The sequence below is a fragment of the Chenopodium album genome, chromosome 7 (assembly GCF_948465745.1).
Source record: "Chenopodium album chromosome 7, dcCheAlbu1.1, whole genome shotgun sequence".
NCBI lineage: Eukaryota > Viridiplantae > Streptophyta > Magnoliopsida > Caryophyllales > Amaranthaceae > Chenopodium > Chenopodium album.
This window is the reverse complement of record NC_137840.1, coordinates 64395802-64416649: the sequence shown is the minus strand read 5'-3', so window position 1 is coordinate 64416649 and position 20848 is coordinate 64395802. Positions and strand designations below refer to the sequence as shown.

At 34.9% G+C, this 20848-nt stretch overlaps 2 protein-coding genes and 1 long non-coding RNA gene across 6 annotated transcripts; 2 read left to right on the top strand and 1 right to left on the bottom strand.

Annotated features, from left to right (window-relative positions):
- The first annotated feature begins 751 nt into the window (after positions 1 to 751).
- Positions 752 to 10168, top strand: LOC145639172 (uncharacterized). 4 transcript variants are annotated; one of them, XM_081690343.1, is made up of 10 exons: positions 752 to 1048; positions 1129 to 1194; positions 3436 to 3516; positions 3599 to 3652; positions 3739 to 3807; positions 6280 to 6342; positions 6506 to 6588; positions 6677 to 6742; positions 6855 to 6963; positions 9800 to 10168. In XM_081690343.1, the coding sequence occupies exons 1-9, from the start codon at positions 815 to 817 to the stop codon at positions 6895 to 6897; spliced, it is 759 nt and encodes a 252-aa protein (XP_081546469.1). In that variant the 5' UTR covers positions 752 to 814; the 3' UTR covers positions 6898 to 6963; positions 9800 to 10168. The 4 variants fall into 4 exon arrangements, with proteins under 4 accessions (XP_081546469.1, XP_081546467.1, XP_081546468.1 ...); XM_081690341.1 differs by having other exon boundaries at positions 6835 to 6963; XM_081690342.1 differs by having other exon boundaries at positions 6665 to 6742.
- Positions 10169 to 10466: 298 nt separating this feature from the next.
- LOC145639171 (uncharacterized) lies at positions 10467 to 11620 on the bottom strand. Its single transcript, XM_081690339.1, has one exon. The coding sequence runs from the start codon at positions 11556 to 11558 to the stop codon at positions 10734 to 10736; it is 825 nt and encodes a 274-aa protein (XP_081546465.1). The 5' UTR covers positions 11559 to 11620; the 3' UTR covers positions 10467 to 10733.
- A 2511-nt stretch (positions 11621 to 14131) lies between these two features.
- LOC145638080 (uncharacterized) lies at positions 14132 to 16485 on the top strand. Its single transcript, XR_014114613.1, has 2 exons — positions 14132 to 14256; positions 16186 to 16485. It is a non-coding gene; the product is annotated as an uncharacterized LOC145638080 (long non-coding RNA).
- Positions 16486 to 20848: the final 4363 nt, after the last annotated feature.

Here is a 20848-nt window from a genome sequence, read left to right as displayed (position 1 = left end):
CGGTGGTTTCCGAGCGAAGTGAGGAAATAAAGAAGCAATGTTAGGGTTTGGGTGGCTGGGATTGGGGTTTTTCTCGGGATCTCGGCGCGACAGGGGTAGTTTTGGGCGACAGAGACGACTTGGGTCGGGAATTTCGCGGCGACATGGAGGGGAGGAGCTAGGGGGATTCGGGGTTGTGGCTGGGTGGATCCGGGCCGTTGATGTGAGAGAAGAGAGAGAAAAGTGGTGGTGGTGGTGGTGGCGGCGGGGCTGGTGAGAGAAAAATTGGTGATAATGGTGGTGGATATGGTTGTGAGGGAGGAGAGAGATTGGGATGGGCTTAGATAATTGAGTAATTAATTTTGATTAATATATTAATAACATATAATCTTAATCATTTAATATGTGTTAATAAAGTTAACTTAGGGTACATTGGTAATTTTATGTAAAAAAAATTACTAAAAGAAGAAAGTTTTAGTTCGTTGTAGATAATGTGTAACATCCGTTTTTGGAAAATGTTGCACATAATACGTAACGGAGGAAGTAATAATTATAGATCCACAATACCGATTGTTCAAAGGTTGATTCTTACTAAAATAATTTGAGTTAAACCTGACCAAATTCGTTACCTTACTTGAAATGACCCAAAGTCTTGGCTTGAACTTGATAGAACTAAGATCTTAGTTTAATCACATCAAACGAACAGATCAGATCAAACGAGATAATTTCATATCAGATCAGATAAACAAAAATAAGATGAATAGGCGGATTAGATAAAGTACAGCAGTAGCAACTAACAACAACGGGAACAACGGTTACCATAACTAACTAAACAATGCTGACCACCGGAGTAGCACCACCCTCATCTCCCCGCTTATCAATGGCGCCTATTCTTAAACCAACGCCCATGTTAGCATCTAGCAGAGCTTCATTTCTATCGCCATTGTTAGGGTTAGGGTTTCCGAAATTCAACTCAATTATTTCTCCCAGAATCCAACGCCTTTCCATTAAAGCCTCCAGAACTGAATCCAAAGGCGTTTCCTTAGGGTTTCGACCTCCCGATTTTCAGGTTATTTCTTCCCCAATTTTATCTTCCCTTCTTAAAAATTGTGTGATTTTGTAATTATTTGTTTTTCCGGCGCAAATTAGCTTCCGGAGCCATTAACGGGGAAGACATGGACATTGCAAGATTTCGAAGCTTATCCGGCTTTATTGGTGAATTTTCATCCTCTTTTTCTCTTCTATTCTTTAATTTTGTGGTTTTTGTTGTGTGCTGTTATAATTGTTAATTTACTAATTACTGAATTTTTATTAGTTTGATCGAATTATGTTGTTTTTAATGTTGTAGAATATGTAAATTTAACTGGCAGAATTCATAATTGTAAGATAATATCATCTAGTTTTAATATATGTGAACTGAACTGGCAGAATTGTTTCTAGTTTGAAGATGGATGTTATTTTATTTTGTGGTTATTTTGCTGTGTGATGGGGAGTGGTTAATAAATTTGCTAATTGCTCAAAGCCGGATTTATTTGCTAATCGTTTAGATTATGTTGTTTTGACAAGGGATGTTCAAGTGTTTAGCTGGTGAAATTATTACTTGTTTGGAGATTTTCTTTTTTTAGTTTTCATTTATTTTTGGTTGTTTGGCATCATGAATATGCACAAAGCCACAACTAGTTTTTCTATGTATTTGATTGATTGCATGGTTAGATAGTAGAGGAAAAAAAAAAAAAAAAACTCTGGCTTATGTGTGAAAATGTTGTCTGTCACTCTGTTGAAATGCCGCTGAAGAGAGGAATGAATAAACAAAGGAATCTAAATGTGAATGGAATATCTGAAAGTAGGAGTTTTCTAAGAGCACCAGTCAACCAGATCGAAAAATAATGCTACGAGCTGGTAAAAGATGATTTTTATTTTTATTTAAAACAAGAGAAAATGAGACTCTTCATTTTTTTTTCCTGTAAGCAACAGATAGATATTGTTAAAATTTTTAGACAGTATTCTTAAAAAAAATAAAAAATTTAAGACAGTATATGCTTAACTTGACAATGATTTTTGGACAATGTATATAGGCCTTTTGACATTACATATCGATCTGCTTATAGGATGATGTGTAGTTGACATTGGCTAGCAGTTGCTATTGGTTGATTAGGATGCATGCAATGTCCTAAAGGGTTGCGTTCTTCTTCCCGGGTACCATTCAGCTTTGCATATCCAGTATCGAACAATGAAATCCAAGTTCAACCTCAACATCAGTATGAGTGTCAAAGTTTTTTCCTTGGTGTAAGGAAAATAGATCTAGAAAATCTTACTCATGGCCCCTATGTTTTTAATTTTTTTTTTAATTGACAAATTAAAATATTTTCAACTCAAAATTACTTTTACAATCAATCTCATCTATGAAGTGTTGGGCAAACTTCTAGGAATGATATCCGGCTCCTCTCCTTCCCCACTCCCCCATCACCGACACTTATTAGATTAGAAGCCCAGGCAATTAATAGTGCTAATTTGACCTACTGCAGCATGCAAACTGAAATTCAAATATAATATCTTATTAATATATTATCATGTCTAAATTAAGCCACTGGTTTCATAATAATATAGTTGTGATGTCTATTTTTTACCAACCAATACATAATAAACAAAGTATTGAAAGTATCAACAGTTTTTGAGGGTTTGCTATTAAATCCCTCCTTTTAAAGACAGAAAATTGCTATAAAGGCTGTAACATCAATACCTATTAATCCATAACTTTAGCCTTGAACTTTGAACCACTATCACATAGTTACACACACAACAAATAGATGTATTCGCTATCTAATATGAGTATTATTTTTGTGGTATGTTTTTCGTATTGGTTTGTACTATTTGATACGATTAGATAAATTGATATACTTGTGCCTTAATGTATATTCGATTTCAATACATAGATATAGCATAATTTTGGCTTTTATGGCAGAGAGCTTTAAGAAAGGAAGGAAGAACTGAAGAAGAGACAATACTGACTAGTAGGAACTACTGAAATGTCTCTGTCAGTAATAGCATATGGTAAAGACAAATGTGAAATGAAAGCCTGGGAATTAACTACCTAGACTGAAACCCAGTTAAGATAATCTTCTATTGAATCCCTGGAGGTGACAGAACTCTGTTAAGAGCTGTGTCTTGTAAATTCTAGATAAGTCATGTAATTATTGACCACCTCCATGTTCGTCTTAGTGAGCTAATTCAAATACAATTTTATTCTTCACATTTCTTCTCATTAGAGCATCAAATCCATACATAAGATTATTTCATATTCTTTAAGCTAAACTATCTTTTTATTTGTGAATCATCTTTGCATAACACAAGGTGTTAGTCTTCACAACTCTTGGGGATGTATGATTATTTTTTTAAATTATTAGAGTCTGCTAGTGTTTTCTGTGTTATTCTCTAACGAATGGACTTACTGTGTAGGTTATGTTTATCTGCAATCATTGCCCATTTGTCATACATTTGAAAAAGGATATTGTGAAGCTTTCAAAGTTTTACATGAAGGTACAGGAATTGGCAGGATCATTCTGAAACAATTTCCTTATCTTGGTTGGATTAATGAACACATGAAAACATTATTCTGCAGAAGGGACTTGCTGTTGTTGCAATATCTTCCAACTCTGTTGTTACTTATCCACAGGTTCACACTTCAACTGAATCCTTAATTAAAGATTAATGGTTTGAAGAAGCAAAGCGTATGACTATATACATCACATGACTTCACAGGATGGACCAGAATTTATGGCAGAAGAAGCCAAATTCTATAGCTATCCATTTCCTTATTTGTATGACGAGGTGAGCTACTAACTTTTTGTGCTGCAAAATTTTCAATCAAAGCATTTATAATATTCAGGTTAGATTGCTAGCAATTAACTGGTTTCTTACGTTAGATGTGCCTAAACGTTTGGGGGTACTCAACAAAGTAAGAAAGGAAAATTGCATTTATGAAGCTTCAATTCCTTATCCTTATTGCCTTATCTGACTCTTCACATGTTCCTTCCCCTTGTCTAATTGTCGCTTCCCGGGGGCAGGGTAGATTCAGCGGAGGAGTGAATAATGGTCAATGGCTTTATATTGAAAAAAGATGGTATGAGAATATCTGTACACATTGAGGTGCATATGCCAAGAAAAATGGTGTAAAGCATGATCCCTTAAAGCTATTTTGGAAGTTTAACAATTTTTTGGAGTTATCATCTATATAAAGAATTTAAGATGTTTTCAGCTGATATTATGTACTGAACTACTGATGAGTGATGGGTAAGTGACTAAGTGGTATAAGCTTGGTCAAAATTTCCTGAAACTTAAAACGATGAAATAGCTGTTTGATAGTTAGGAGATTTACGACACCCCGTAGTTAGACATATTGAACATCATGCTAAGTTTATGAATCGTATATTATGATGTTGATGTCACTTAAGTGAATCAAAATTCTAAAATTCATGGAAATTTTATGGAGTTATTATTGAAAATACAAAGACCTTTAAAATTTTACACCATATGTCTTAATATCCCGGTACCTAAATGGAATTTTTCTACGTAATTACAGCGAAGAGAAAGTGAGCAATTCTATGGTCAGGCTATAAAGCTTTTAGAAGTTCATATGTCTGAGGTCTGATATTACTGAGAGCCATAATTATGACCATGGTTCCCACTTTCACAAAAGGTAGTCCAACTTCCGTTCAAAAAAATAAATAATAGGATGTGTAGTTGTGCTGGGCCTGGTAGCCACAACAAACCGAAAAACGGAGTGCAGAGTTATCTCGTGTCTGGGGAAGTGGGGCCAAGTTTATGTACGTGGTGTCTGACAGGTTTTAAGAAAGAAATAAGGGTCTAAGTTCATGGTGTTTTACAGTAGGTTCTGGGAAAGGTGAATTCAGGCAGAGTCTTTGTGCTTGTGGTAGTATGCTAGCAAGTAGAAATAAGAGGGAACTAAGGAGGAAGGAGAGCTGGTGATGAAGTGATAGGAAGTCTTTTACTTTTACCTGGTTGTCTGGTTATAGGTCACTAAGACCAATTTTAGAGATAATAGTTAATCTTGGGATTAATTAGAAATAATTCAAACCTAGAATTGATATAGAAAGAAGTCCAAAACTAGGGATTTTTATTGCCAAATTTTTATTTGATTATGAAGAGAAAAACAAGGTTTGCTATTAAAAAAAGATTCTTTTGTATCATGGTTTTTAAACCACCTTACAAATTCATAGGATAAAATTCTTTCATTGTACTCGAAATCAGAGAGTGATAAATTATTCAAAGTGCATTAATAGGATTTTTATCCTCTTACATTTTCTTGTGTGAGATTACAAGGACTTAGAGTGCCTGCCTTGCTTCTAACAAATACAAATGATGGGAGTTGCAATGAACATAGTTATTGTAGTTGTTTCTTGGAGTTTGCTGCATGGACTAAAGTATCACAGCATAAGGTGTTATTTATTGATGTCAGTATGGCTACAGGACTTACTAAGCTGATTTGGATGAAGTTAGTGTGGTGTATAGATGTATTTTTTTGACATCCCTTTGAAGTCTAGGATCTTCGTTTCTGAATATATTCATGTTTCTGTACATATGCTGATTCTTATGATCCTTAAAGAGTTATTCCCTCCATTTCAGAAAATTGGTTACTCTTCACGATCCAAGAAAATGATTGGAATATAAGAGAGATATATGGAATCTTGAAAAAAAAAACAAAATTTTAAAACAGTAAATTGAGATAGTGGATTCAAAGTGTAAAGATACATGAAAAAATGGAAGGAAATGTTTTTGGCTACATATCTCAATGTATTAAAAAAAAAAAGAAAAAAAAAAAAAAACCCATTGATTCGAAACATATGAAGTATATAGCTGACTAAGTATAAAAATTCTAACACCAATACTCCATAGTAAGATTAAACTCAGAGTGATACATGGCCTACAGGCTTTGCAACTCTTGTTTTTCTTTCATTATTTAGCCTTGTGAGAAAGGCTTTTAGTTTTATGTGACTGTTCCCATCTTCATTGTATTATAAAGATCCGAAGATCCATTGTAACTTGTTCCACTGTACCACATATTTTTCCACCAATATTGGCGATATATATTTAAACCTTACTATTCTTGTGGTTTTATTCTGTATATGAGAATTATGTACAGCTCAAATTTTGAATAGCCAGTGAATTTCAGGCAATAATCAATGACCTTTATGGCACCAGTTATCTATGTGCACTCTTCTATATTGCTACTTTTCTGAGTCAAAAAATTGAATTTCTGATCTAAATAATGATTTTCTGCAGTCTCAAGATGTTGCACATGATTTTGGAGCAGTTTGCACACCCGAGTTTTTCTTGTTTAAGAAGGTTGGTTATTCTTGAGTTTTTAAGTTTATGGGGATAACTTGATATGCTTTGTTCAAATAACTTGTGGATCGCCACACATGCATTGACTGAACTATGTTTTTTGTCAGAATTATAGTATTATATTATTACTTCACAACTAGATGAGTAATTGATTTTGGGACAGGAGGGACGTAGGCCATTTGAGCTTGTGTACCATGGACAGTTTGATGACTCCAGACCAAGTAATAATGTGCCCATTACTGGAAGGTTAGAACTTTGTGGCTCTTGACTTAGTGCAAAATATTGGTTCTTATCTATTTGAATTTGCTCTCAAAATTCAAAGGATTTTCCTTAGGGACTTGAGTATGGCAATTGACTCTGTTCTCAGCGGTCAACCTGTTAGTGATCATCAAAAACCCAGGTTTTTTTTTCCCCCTTTTTCTAGAATCATTTATCACACTTGTATTTCTATTTCAAAATTTAATATTAGTCAATTTACTTTTTAAACAACAGCAGTGATTTCTTTTTGGCAGTGTTGGATGTAGCATCAAGTGGCATCCTGAGGTGAAGCAATAATTTGACCGGCCTTCTATTCTCTAAAACTTGGAGATGATAGTTTACAACCATAACTTTTGCTTTCAGGTTGGTCAATCTAAGATTTAATGAGCCATAATTCTTCATGGTGTATCAAAATATTTTTACTGTTTGTTGTATCATTGTTTTATAATGATGGTTGGCAAGTGATCAAAAATTTTGTAGGCTGCCCCATATAAATTGTATTGATAATGGTCTAAATCTTAAATATATTATATCTTTGAAAGCGTTTCTTATTGATTCATCGCCTTTTAGTATGTTTGAACTTTGAAGTCTTTGTATAACATGATCTCATAGTTACTTGTTATGAGATAAGGGTGACTTTTGCCTTTTTCTGAATTTGAATACAAAGTCTTTGTATGACCCAGTTTTTAGGTTCTAGTCAGTAGTGACTTACACCATCTGAGGCATCGTCTATCGTATTAGTCGCCTTACAAAATCTAGATAAGTAAAGCACATCAAATATTCATAAGAATGTCTTTTGGATCTATATTGAAGGATTGCTTTCATTAAGGTATCTTGTGTCCATGCCACCTAACTCTTAAAAAGTAAAGGAGAACTTCCTACTTGTGGTGTGCTATTTTAGTCTTAGGGCATCAAATTTCACTGTCAAGGGTCATGTCTAGTGTCTTCTATGTGGGATTAGTCTGCTTTCACAAAATTCTTTTTAGATGTATCTGATCTTTTTCTTAACATGTCTTCTCTTGCTTCCTTTTAATGTACTTGCACCATCTAGAAGTGTCAGTTATTGCTTCTCATAACCTATCACAAACAGAGGTTACAATTATCTTTGCTCTATGAATTTTTCGTATTATTCTCTCATTGTAACATCCAACAGAGCATTACTATGCCTGCAACTGATTTGTGAACTTAAGCATGTGATATAATAATTTAAAGTTAATCTCCTTGAGTCCTTGGGAAATTGATGATCATAAATTTGCCACCTCATATTGATCCTTTTGTTTTATTGTTTAATGAAAGGGTAATTTGCCAATTACTACCGCAAGTTAATACTACTTTGTAAATTACTACCGCAAATTAAAAAAGTTGTGAATTATTACCGCAAAATTTTTTAAGATGTTGCGATTACTACCTAACCCCCATTAAACCCAACTATGACGTCATTATATCATGGTTAAAGTCCTTAACCATGACGTCATTATATCCCTAAACCATTTTCTTTTTTTTTTTTTTGGGGGGGGGGGGGGGGGGCTGGTTAAAGCCCTTAACCATGGTCAAACACGGGTTAAGGGATATAATGACGTCATAGTTGGGTTTAATGGGGGTTTGGTAGTAATCGCAACATCTTAAAATTTTTTGCGGTAGTAATTCACAACTATTTTAATTTGCGGTAGTAATTTACAAAGTGGTATTAACTTGCGGTAGTAATTGGCAAATTATCCTTAATGAAATGAGAGCAGACTGATGATTCACAGGCTACCCCAAAATTGTGTGGGCCTTTCTTGAATGGTCAAGGGCAATTGTTGAAATTTGATACATCTTAATTATGTTGCTTTAACTTAGATATTGCTAGTGAATATGTTCATAGCTCACGGTGAACCAGCTTGGGAGAAATCCATTGCTTAGCTAGTTTTGTTGAATGGGTTTCTGATTTTAGGCTACCTCAATGGGTGGTTTTCCTCCAAAAAAAAAAAAAAAACCCTCAATGGGTGGTTCAAGGTTAAAGGTCTCCTTTTCATGGATTTGAGGGGCTCAAGATCTGCTCAAGATTTTGCTGCTTTCTAGAACAGGTTTATATAAACATATTCAGAAACAAACTCTTGACTAAACTAACCTTTACCGGATCAGATAAGCCTGACCTGAAAGCTGTTTAGTTCTAATTAAGTGGGTTGCGAACCTGCTCATGACTCGGCTCCAGTGGCCTATTAACAGTCAACGTAATCCTTACCAAAGACGGTGCAGCTTGATGCCTTAATGGCCATAACCAGTCTCGTCTCTGCCACAGGTACCTCTATTTTATCAACAACTTATATATTTATATATAGGCTAGTGCTTTTCATGGGGCTCCATACTCCTGGCATAGTGACAGTTTAAGATATATTTTCCCTGCATGTCAACATGTGTAGAGAGGTCTCCATTAAATACATGTGATAATGTATATAGTGACATGGTTAACTTGACTGCTTAAACTTTCTTCTAGTTTATATATGAGATTCAATGGCTCTTCTGGATGGATCATCTTCAAAACAGCTCTAGTAATCTAGTACTATGATATTAAGAGCAATGTCAGAGCATCTTCGTCTTCATCTTGAGCTCCATTAAATTCTGTGCACTGACTTTATAATGCCTTGGCAATGTGATTGCAATCTCTATGATTTAACACCGTTATGCCAGAGTTGTATGGCTGTTTGATATGAAGAATGTTTGAAGTCAGTGTTGTGGCAGCGCATATATTTTAAGGACTTGTTAGAATTTACTTTATACGGAATACCTCTTTCCAATACCAGCAATAGGAGTAGGGCTTGAATTTTTTATTAATTCTATTCTATTTTGAGAAAGAAACTTAGCAGGTCATTTGACTCAATTTCCCTTTACTTGCTTTTTTAGGAATCTTATGAGAACTTCTAAATTAGATTATAACCTACTGTTTAAGGGCATAACTGGAACTAGTTATCGATTTCCTGCACTAGCTTGGTGCTTTATGGGAGTTTCTCACTTTCTGTTTCTGAGTAATACACCTTTAAAATTATCCTAGAAAGTAGAAGCTAGTAAAGTACTGCCTTGAGACTTTCTTGATGGCGGGAGTTGTAATTGATTAAGAAACTAAACAGGATATGGTAAGATCAGAAGAGATTTCCTTGATGATGTAGATGTGGGATTTCTTGCTCTGGTAAATATTTTGATGATGTTTATCTTTGTTTAGATCATTTATATCAACAGCAGGCAGCAGGCAGCAGTAATACGCAAAGTTGATGTTTATCACATGGAGGTGCCTGGGATGATGTATGACCTGTGGGTAAAATGATATGGATGTGATCGGTATGAGATACTGACTCAATGGGCATATCTGTAAAGATATTAGCTAAATGACATTGTCACTTGATTTAATGATTTTGATGCCATCATACATTTTATTCACATGTAGTCTCAACCATATGAGAACACTATTGACTATGTAAGTGTGTAGTTATTTCGGATATTAATGGCTCACATCACAAGTTTGCATGTTAGTTCATGTTGCTACCTTGTTTAATTTTTGCTCATTTATACCGAACTGTGGTCTATTTGGGTTTCATGAGTCTAGAATGGTATACAGTACAGTTTTGCCCTTGTTTAGAATATATGTGGATATTGTAAACAAATCTATTTAGTACTTACTACTTAGATCAGAGTGCAACTAACGTGTGGTTTAGAGATATGGGAATTTTGAAATGCTCTGTTTTGTTTTTTAAGGAGAACAAGGAATAAGAAAAAATGGAAATATATTTAAACATGAAATTATTATGAGTACCATCTGTAAGTCTGTAACTGAATCAATGATATTATGCATATTAGGAATTTTTTTTAACTCTGACTTATACAAGTATGCTGATTTTATTGTCTTTCATTGTATAGGTATTCTATATACCAATAATCTCTGAGTAAATAATTCTTACAGTATTACAAGAGTGGTAAGACCTCCCATAGGCTGTAGCCAAGGAAAAAAAAATTTGTTGATGGCTTAAGCTTAGACATAGCATCGGTTTCCTCTATATACTCCTGAGTGATGAAATCTTCTGTTTGTAATTCTAAGCAGAATGAGCCACTTGAGCCTGGAAGTGAATTCTGATAGCAAAAATTCTTTTTCCCTTAGACTGTCAAGGTCCAGAGAATGCTTCAAGTCCTGCCGTATCGAAGTAACTCCAGTTATCGCTGGAGAATAGATCTGCTGATGTCTGTGATTCATGAGCAGGTGGCAACGATGAATCAAATTCCTGCATCTGAGCTATCGGCTGCCATGTGAAGCCGGAGAAATTAGAGTCTTCTGACCAGAAAACATCTTCTATAATGTCGTCGAAAGAGGCCAGATCAGGGTTAATGAAACCCTGATTCACCTCATCTGCTTGAAGCTGTCTGTGGTCAGACGGTACAAGATCAAGAAAATCATCTGACAACTTCTGATACTCTAACCCATTTTCCAGCCCGCAGGAGCTGGATATTGGGGAACCATAAGAAGCTTCAGAAGATGTGTTTGTTGTTGCCTCGTTTATTTCCTCATTGACATTTTCTTGCCCAGGATTTAAAAACTTAGCAAAAACTGCAGCCATGTCAATGTCAGGACAACCCGACTCTGAACAAGATGAAGACGAGTTAGATGATGGATTATTATCAGAACGAAGACCCGTTAAACCACTCGAAAAGCCTTTAGTAGACCTTGAACGACGGCTCTTACGACATCCACCACCAACAGGGACATTCCTAAGAGACCCACCCCTAGTCCAATATCTCCTACACCCCTTGCAGAAGAATCTTGGCTGGGACAAGCTGTAATTATTGTAGTAACAAAACTTTGTGTTTGATGAAGCACAACGCGGACAGTTAGGAGCAGGGTTGATACTGACCCTCCATCTACTGTCCGACGTCATAGGCAATGGCCGAGGTGGTAGAGTTTGAAAAAGATGGTCATTCGGGATACTCATCATAGATCAAGTAGGTGATTCCAAGGGACCGATGAGTAAGCAATACAATACGATTTAGCTTGAGAGGACGAGAGATAGAGAGATGGATAGAGAGGGTGAGGGTGAGGTTAGGATGGAGGACAGAGAAAATGAGTGTATATATAAGGAAAGGCGAAAGAGTGAGAGAGCAAGTGCAAATGTGCATGTGTGTGGACTTAGAAATGTGGGGCTGGAAGTTAACGTGGGCGGTGGCTCACTTCGGGCGAGCCGTCAGCACTAAGAAACTGAAACACGGGGGGAAGTTAATTATGATATGATATCATGTGATCTAATTAATTTTTTAATTTTCATGCTAATCATCAAAGACTGTATATATTGGTCCAACTTCATTATAGCCGTATCCATCGATTTCTCTTAAAATGTACTTCCTCCGTTTTCTTTTACTTGCAACACTTCCCTAAAAAGGAAATGTCACAATACTTGCAACATACCATAAAAGGAAAGTATCTTTTTTGTTTTTTACAATTATACCCCTAATTTACTTCCCTCATTAATTGTTAAACACCCACCCACTACCTAATACGAAGTATCATTTATTACTATTACTAATCTTTCCCTCCCTTTTATTAACAGACATACTTTATTTTTTAGGATTCTTTTTATTTTCTGGATTGTTCTCATATTTTCTTTGAGTTTCACATGAACATTGAAGAACCCTAGTTTCATTATCCCACTTTCTCTCTCATCCAAAATTTCAGATCTTGCCCGATTTTCCCTCAATTTCGTCAATTCTTCATAAATTCTGGACATTTGGCCCATTGGCTTCATCCTGAACCAAGGGAAGATGTACTATCGTGCATTCGTGCGTAGGAAACCGACCGCAAGGCTCGAAATGTTGTCGTGCCGGGCTGCAAGGTCTTCCTAATTTAAAGTACTGGGTATGTTCTAGCTCGAATTAGGATGCAACCAGTTGATTTTTGATTTTTTTTTCTTTATATTTCGATTTGCATGCATTAGAATTGGAATTGGAAATTATATTATACACTAATTTGGGGGGTAATATTTTCATGCGATTGATTTTGATCTACCATCTGAAAGAATCAAGTTCATTTTAATAAGCTGATTAGACATGCATTTTGTTCAATTTGGATGTCATTTGATGTTTTGACTATGGAAAAATCAGTAGTACTCTGAACAAATATTGTTAGGTAGTATGCTTATGATATTATAAGCATTGTAATAGTATTGCTTCTTCCAAGGTACTAATTTGGGATATAAATAATTGATGTATGCCTTTTTTTAATGGATAATGGGGAAAATAAATTGAAGTTCTATGATTACTCTGACTAGTGTGAATGTGTGATTAAATAAATACTTAGTGGATAGTGAGGAGGAATCTGGAATCCTAATGATAAAAGATTAGTTGTATCTTTTTAGATACTACCATTAATTTATTCTTGGTATCATGATATTAGACATGATTAAATAACCCCTTGTTCATTTCGATCTGATCAAGTGTGGAGTCATAGGCTATATTGGATTTTAGCAATTACAACTTTATTAAAATATTATAGGTTTATGACTTTCCTTTTTAATTGTTTAGCTGTATGTTCTCTCTTGGTTTATTAATCAGTGATTGTTATTGTTATGAGTTGAATACTTTGTTTTATTTAAATTTACTAGGTGGTGTTTAAAAGTGGTTTTTGTCTCTTGTTTAATAGTGTAGATTCAGGACTTCTCCGTGAAGCAGTGCTAAAAATGAGTAGGAAACGCAACGTCACAGGTAATTTGTGTCTTAATCATCATCATGAGGAGGAAGACGACTACAAAGCAACGGGTCACAAAAAAAGTTGTGGTCTTGTTAAGGAAAATCCCATTCCTAATTCAAAGCCACTCATCCTTCCTCCATATGCCCCTTCATGGGAAAGACGAGCAATTAGGATTACCAATGACACTGACAATTTCAAAGACATTCATGGCACTATTTACTATGAGTATGAAGATATCCCTCCATATGATCCTTCTGCGTGGGAAAGACAAGCCACGAGAAAATGCAATGTCACAAGTATTTTCAAAGATATTCATGGTAATATATACCGCGAGTATGAAGATCTACATCACCCTGATGTGGAATGGGAACAGAATCAACAAAGGCTTAAACGGGAAACATGTTGGTCTCAGGCATATGATAGCGAGGAAGACTACAAAACACTAGGTGACAAAGAAATGTGTAGTCCAAAAAAAGAAAATTCTTGGTCAAATGATGACTCCGAGTTCATCCCTAACTCAATGCCACAAGACCTTCCTCCATATGATCCTCTTTCATGGGAAAGGCAAGAACCATGTTTCCACTCCCCTAAGATTGAAAACACATGGCACAATGTGAGTGAAGCTCCGGATACCCCAGAGGAAATCTGGAGAACTAATGTTCTCACTCCATGTAAACTTCGTATCGGGAATTTAGTATCTCTTGATGTAAGATTGTAGCAAAGGGATTCACCAGGTAAATTATTAACATCTGCAGCATATAAATTTGTGTACATATGTTCCTTTATTAGATTTCAAGCTGCTAATTTATGTTTTCAAATGTTGTTCTTTGTTGCAAGCAAAGTAGGGTCTGCTGCATATACTGAAAAGGGTAAAATCCTTCCATTGAAGAACGATTTCATGCATAAGATGGATTATGACTCCGACGAGACTCAACCTTGAAGAACATGGGTTGGTATGTCCTATCTCTTTGGTTAGATTTGCATGAAAAAATAAAGTATAAAGGCTATAGTAGGATATGCTTGTAATAAATATGTAAACTATAGTCATGCATGCAATTACAATTTTCTTACACAAAATATTGTGTCCCCATGGGGCCATAGATTTCAAGTGCATGTTTACAAAAACTTCTACTTTTCACCATTACAATTCACAACTACGTTCTTAATTAACTGAGTTTTTCCAAAAAGAAAAAAAAAATCTACTTTTGCCCTCCACTTCACATCTCATAAGTTGGACCTTTACATCGATACAAAAAGTTATTTTCTTATGAAATTTTCAAAAGGGACTTCCTTGTTTGCATTAATGATCTTTCACAACATGTTGGAATTTGATGATTCACCCCTTTCTATGATTCCTTCGTTCAAAAAATTGATCGAATCTAGGACCAACTCATTTGACACTTCAACATAGGATGGTAATAGACCCAACCTTTGAAGTCTTTTCTTGCCCTTATGAGGATTTTTGAAATTGTTGCCTCCCTGGACTTTCATAATTTCCTCCATTACATACATTGAGTGAAGCCAAGTCATGTTAATGATCCTTGGATCATAACTAGCATATGAGGTCAAAACACTTTCAACCAACTCTTCAACTGATTCAGGAAACTCTTGGTGTTGAATTGCTTGAATTGCCCTAAAAAACCCCAAGTCCAATACATTGAGGTCCGGAGATTGAGCAGGCTGGCAGATTAGGTGCATGTCAAAACCATCCTTATTTGCTTCTTCCAAAAATTCTGGATCATCAATGTTGATGTGAGGCCTTGCATTATCTTGTTGGATCCATATAGTCTTGCATGAGTTTTCTGGCCATGTAGCTCTAATTGCAGGCATCACTTCTTCTAAAATCATTTTCTTGATGATATCCCTTGTGATGGTTTGTTTTGCTTTCGTTTCTATAGTGCCCTTTTCTCTGTTTTTGCTACTTCTTTGTGCTGGCACTTGTTCAGTGAATGGAAACATCCCTGTTTTCCCATCCCAATTTATGTATCCATTTGAAGCAATGTGTGGTCTGGCCGATGTGCCCATGAACATGACTTTTTGCACATGAGTCCTACTTTGAACAGCTCTGTATGGATCTTGTTCTTCTGATAGCAGGTAAAATCTTTGTGTTATCCTACTCATGAAAAACCATTTTTCGTCGATGTGGACCATGTTGTACATCATCTTAAACCTTGGTAATGTGTGAATAGTTCCTGGTATAACTCTAGATAAAACAAACTGTAATCTTGTTGTTCTATGTTTGTCTGTTAACTTTGGTTTGATTGAGTTTGTGTGTGATCTTAGAATCCCCCTCTTAAGTAGCCTATAAACTGTAGATGGGCTAACACCAAGTGCAGCTGCAAAAGATCTTAGTGTTGTTCTCTGTTTAAGTGGAATAGAGCATAGAATTTCCTCATCGGTAAGCAAAGGCTTCCTGCCACAATTTTTCTTTGCATGATTAACACAAATGTCTTGGCCTTCTGTTTTTTGTTTTTTAGCTTTCGACCAAATCCTATGGATTGTTGTCCTATTAACACCATATTTAATACCTAAGTGCTTCATTAATCCCCTTGGTACATTCAAGTTTGTTGTTTCTGCAAACAGTTCCATAACTAATTGTTGCCTCAATTCATTGTTCATCATTGGTCTTTTATTCCCTAAATCGTGTCCAGAATTTGGGTATGGGATCTGGTTGTCAATGTTTACAAAAGATGGAACATTTAACTCAATGCATGCATCATTATAAGCTTCAAACTCATCATGCTCATCATCAGAATCAGACAAATACCATACCTCATCATCTGGCACATCTTCATCATCATCATCAATTTCAGCATTTATGGCATCTTCCATTTGAAGCATTTCTTCGACAGTGACGATGTTAATGTTATTGTTGTTCTCAGGGGTGTTGGAATCATTGCCAAAGTGATTGTTGACTACACCTTCAAGATCAAGAAGCTCTTCCATCGTAATATCCGAAAAATCGTCAAAGCCTTCACAAACCAAGTAGCTTCCAAATGAATTAGCCATGGAATAAACATGCAGTGGAGAAAAAATTAACAGAAAGTGTTTTGTGTTCAAGTGTGATTTAAGAGAAATTAGAAAGCTTCTTTTATCTGAGAGAAAGTAAATTCAAAAGTGGAAAAAAAATGGAACATTGGAATTGTGTTTAAGTTTTTTAAATATGCTGTAACTTTGATAAAGTTTGTCAACTTTTTAAAATTTGGTGGGGTTGGCGGGATATTTAAATTTTTAGAGCTTCCACCAAAATTTTGGGCTTTTTAATCAATTGTAAAAGCCTTACGTGGGAAGCACTCAGATGTAATTATACTTTGATTAAAGTCATTAACATTACTTGGGGACCATGTGCACATGCTGTTGGCTTGTTTTCTTAATAACCGTGCTCAATGGTGTGTTGCAAGTAAAAGAAAACGGAGGAAGTACATTTAATTATGGGGGTACGTGGCGGTATTTTATTGGGGGGCTCACTCCCCCAAAAAATAATGTACCATCTGATTTTTAAGTCAAAGCCTCTTAGTTGTTAATTTAGTTAATTTTACTCCTAAGTCAAGAAGTTGAAGGTGGGGTTTTAGTGAATAGTGACTTACCGTGTCAAATTTCAAGTTAAACAAGCATAAAACCCTCAACAATTGTGAAATTTGAGCTTGGCTGAAGTTTTGACCGTTCACCGGCTTATAAATCGAAATATTCAAGATTCGGTAGTGGAATTTGAAATCATAGGTACTAGCATTATGATTGTAGATCTTTCAGTTTTGACATATGTAGGTTGATTTATTTTTAGGATTGAATTAAACCTTTGTTTTTTTTTTTTTTTTACAGAGGATTGAATCAAACCTAAAACTTCCTAAGTTGTCGAGTATACTTTAACCAACATTTTTTTTATATTACTCATTTTATGTAGATATATTACATTAGGTGTTTTTTTAAAGTATGACAAAGTGACAAATTGAAAAAGTTGGAATATGATATGAAACACCAAATAAGGTAAAGGATCTCCAAAATTTATGTTGAATGATACAGGTTTGGTAAAGGGGAGATATGTATTTTAAATTTTAAGATGGTCCTTTTCTCTTGTTAAATTCTTCCTAGTACGGTAAAAGAGACATAGGAGCATTACTCATTAGTGCAAACCAATATTGTTGTCTTCAATTACACTTCGTACTTTGGTGGGTAGAATAGTTGGAAAATTGAAGAACAAGTGAAAAAAAAGCCAATAGCATATGCGGCCATATGGGTGGGTGCACTTGTGTTGTGGGTTAGCCTTTTGTGGCTAGTCGAAGGTGGGATCACTTAATAAGCCCGATTTGTGAAACACATTATACATGTATGTGCAGAATACATTCACCAAACAACTACTTTGACAACTACCTCTACGAGTTAACATAAACTTGTATATTATTACTAAATCAGCTAATACAATAACTAATTTTGTTAAACACGTCTATACAAGGATTAGCAAATGATGGAAAAATAACTTGACTTTCCAATTTGAATGAAATTTCATGTAAATATGATTTGAGATGAAGTCATTTGTAGCAACCTTTTTCGAGTGCATCTAGGCGCATAGGGCCTATGTATTTGGCATGCACATATGAAGGCAATATGAAATTCGGTGGTACATTTTCTCTTTTATTTTAGTATAGTGGTACATTTTTGTGTACTACTATACATGTATAATGTACCATTAAAGTATAAGTTATTTGAATAGTATATTTGATGTACTATTATGCATGTAGTGGTATTTTTGTCATCATATTTTTCACCTTTAAATTCCCATTATTTACAAAAATGTCATCCTATTTACATCCTTAATACATAGGGACTATGCGCCTAGAGTTTTCCACCTTTTTCACTTCTAAAAAAGTGTCATAAAAAGTTCTATGTGAAATTAGCAAGGGTATAAATTGGATTGATTATTGTCTAGAGCAGCATAGCAAAGACCAAAAATATTCTTTGAATTCACAATTCATTTGCTTCCTAAACAGAATTCATTCCTTGTATACAAGTTTTTGTCATGGTTTATCTTACAAAATAATTTTTGGCACTGTAATTTTGTGTCTTGTGTATCACTTGGTGATTACCACAAATTCTCTGACAGAATTTGTTTGTGTTATAATTACGTAAGTGTTCACTAGCCCATTAATTTTAATTAATGGCAGTGAAAATTTGTCAAACTAGTCGCCAACTCATGATTCTTTGATGTATTGAATTCTATTATTTAACATTTTTGTACTTTGATAGTATTATATTATTATGTTATCTTAATTAATTTTAGATCAGAAGTTGGGAGAGACATACTTATATTACACAGAGGCATCTCTCTTGTAATTGTCAGTAATTAAATTGGTAGCCATGAGTCAGACAACTTAGACATTTATCCTCATTTGCCATAGATGTTTCCTTAATCAGTAGCTAAAATGATTTAAGATTGAGTCGTAGCTTCACATTAATTTGTTGAAAAGTTAAAAAGTATTTTAAAAATATATACTTATCTTTTAGATCTTTTTTAAGTAGTAACTTTTTGGTGCAATAAGCCACACCTTGTGTCAGGGGTTACCCGAGTTATTTAGTCGGGGGTTACCCGAGTTACTCGATTAAGGGTTACTTAAGGGGTTCGGACAGGGGTTACTCGAGGGGTTCACTTGTTCAAGAGTTACTTGAGGTGTTATTCGGTCAGGGGTTACTCGATCAAGGATTACTCAAGTTACTTAGTCAGGGATTACTCAAGTCATTCGGTTATGAGTTATTTAAGAAGTTCGGTCAGGTGTTACTCTAGTAATTCAGTTAAGGCCGGGGTTACTTAAGGAGTTCGACCAGGATTTACTTGAGGGTTCAGTCAGGGGTTACTCAGTTAGTGTTTACTTGGTCAGAGGTTACTCGAGAGGTTTGGTCATGGATTACTCGAAGAGTTACTCGGTCAGGGGTTACTTGAGGAGTTACTCGGTCAAGGGTTACTTGAGGGGTTACTCGGTCAGGATTAACTCAAGTAACCCGTGACCGAGTAACTTGAGTAACCCCGACAACTCGAGTAACCTCGGCAACTCGAGTGACCCTTGACTGAGTAACTCGAGTAACCTCGGCAACTCAAGTAACCCCGACAACTCGAGTAACCCCCCGACAACAGGCCGTATACAAAAAATTGTGTTTTTAAGGTAAGGAGTAGAATTTCAATTGGACCTCAACCCTCATTGTTTTAATATTTAATCTAAGGATAAAGTTACCCTAATGTTGATATTTAACTAATTAAGTTGTATCGTGAGACTGTGGTATATATTACATATATATGATCGAATTTTGGATTTGGATTATGTTAAATTATTTTGTCAATACAGATCGAATTTTAAATAGGATTAATTTTGGATTAAGTCAGATCAATATGATAGATAACTGCACAAGATGTAGATTTGTATAGATCTTTTATCTGATTTTGTTGTGCTTTCAAGCCTTTTGTTGAATTGTTTCACTATGATTATTTTGTATTTATTGGACATTGTTTGAAGATGTATACGAGTGTATTACTAACCATAATGTTAATGAATTAGGTTAATCAAATTCTCATAAGTCATAATTTAAATTAAGTGGCTCTTAATGGATCGATCTAAAGGGATATATAGCTTTTTTCTAATGAAGGATCATCCTATAATAATAATAAAAGAAATTTCACAATTACTTAAAATTAATTTTTAAAATATAAAATAAAAATTTTGAATGGTGATTTCGGGAAAAAAGAGATTGGCGAATGTTGAATTAGTGATGACATTGCGAAAGTTCACACTGGAACACATGAACATATGCATAGTAAAACTAAATTAGGGGACAAGCAAGCATGAGATGTCGGCTAGATTATACTAATCGCAAGTTTAGTACGTAATTAACTCATTGGGATCACCAAGCTTAGCAGTGAAGTCTGTGTATTAGTACTTCAATCACAAATCAACCAATTGCATGCTCATGTACTTTTATTCATTCCATTAATGTACGTTGTAGTTGTAGTTGTAGTTTTATTTTTTAGATAATGAATCCATAACCTAGGCAAAGGTGATTCATGGGTTTTGAATTTCGATCTTGAATATTTCCTTACATATTTTACTAACCAACCTATGTACTAATAATGAGAATTGAGGCATGCGATAGTAATTTTATTATGTCCACGACCCTTCAAAACTTGTATCCATCAATTTAGTACATTTGAAAAATAAAAGACAAATTATGTAGAGTTATAAATGACAAATGATACAAATGAGATTTGGATTTATACCTCTAATACAGTACACCAGCTAACTTGGCTTCCATCAATAACTTGAATTATGATTGTTGTTGTGTTTACATGATAAAAGATTAGACTTTAACCAGAAATCATCACTTGCAACTTGAAGGAAGTTTGATTCACAAATTCTATGTATATATAAAGGTCTAAATAAATTCAAAATCCATACCTTTTGTTTGGTTCAGAAGTTTAAGAAGAGAAATAGGTAAACTTGTACCAATACTTTAGAAACTAAAACGAAAAGTTTTTAAGAATCAAACATATGGTATCATGAATCA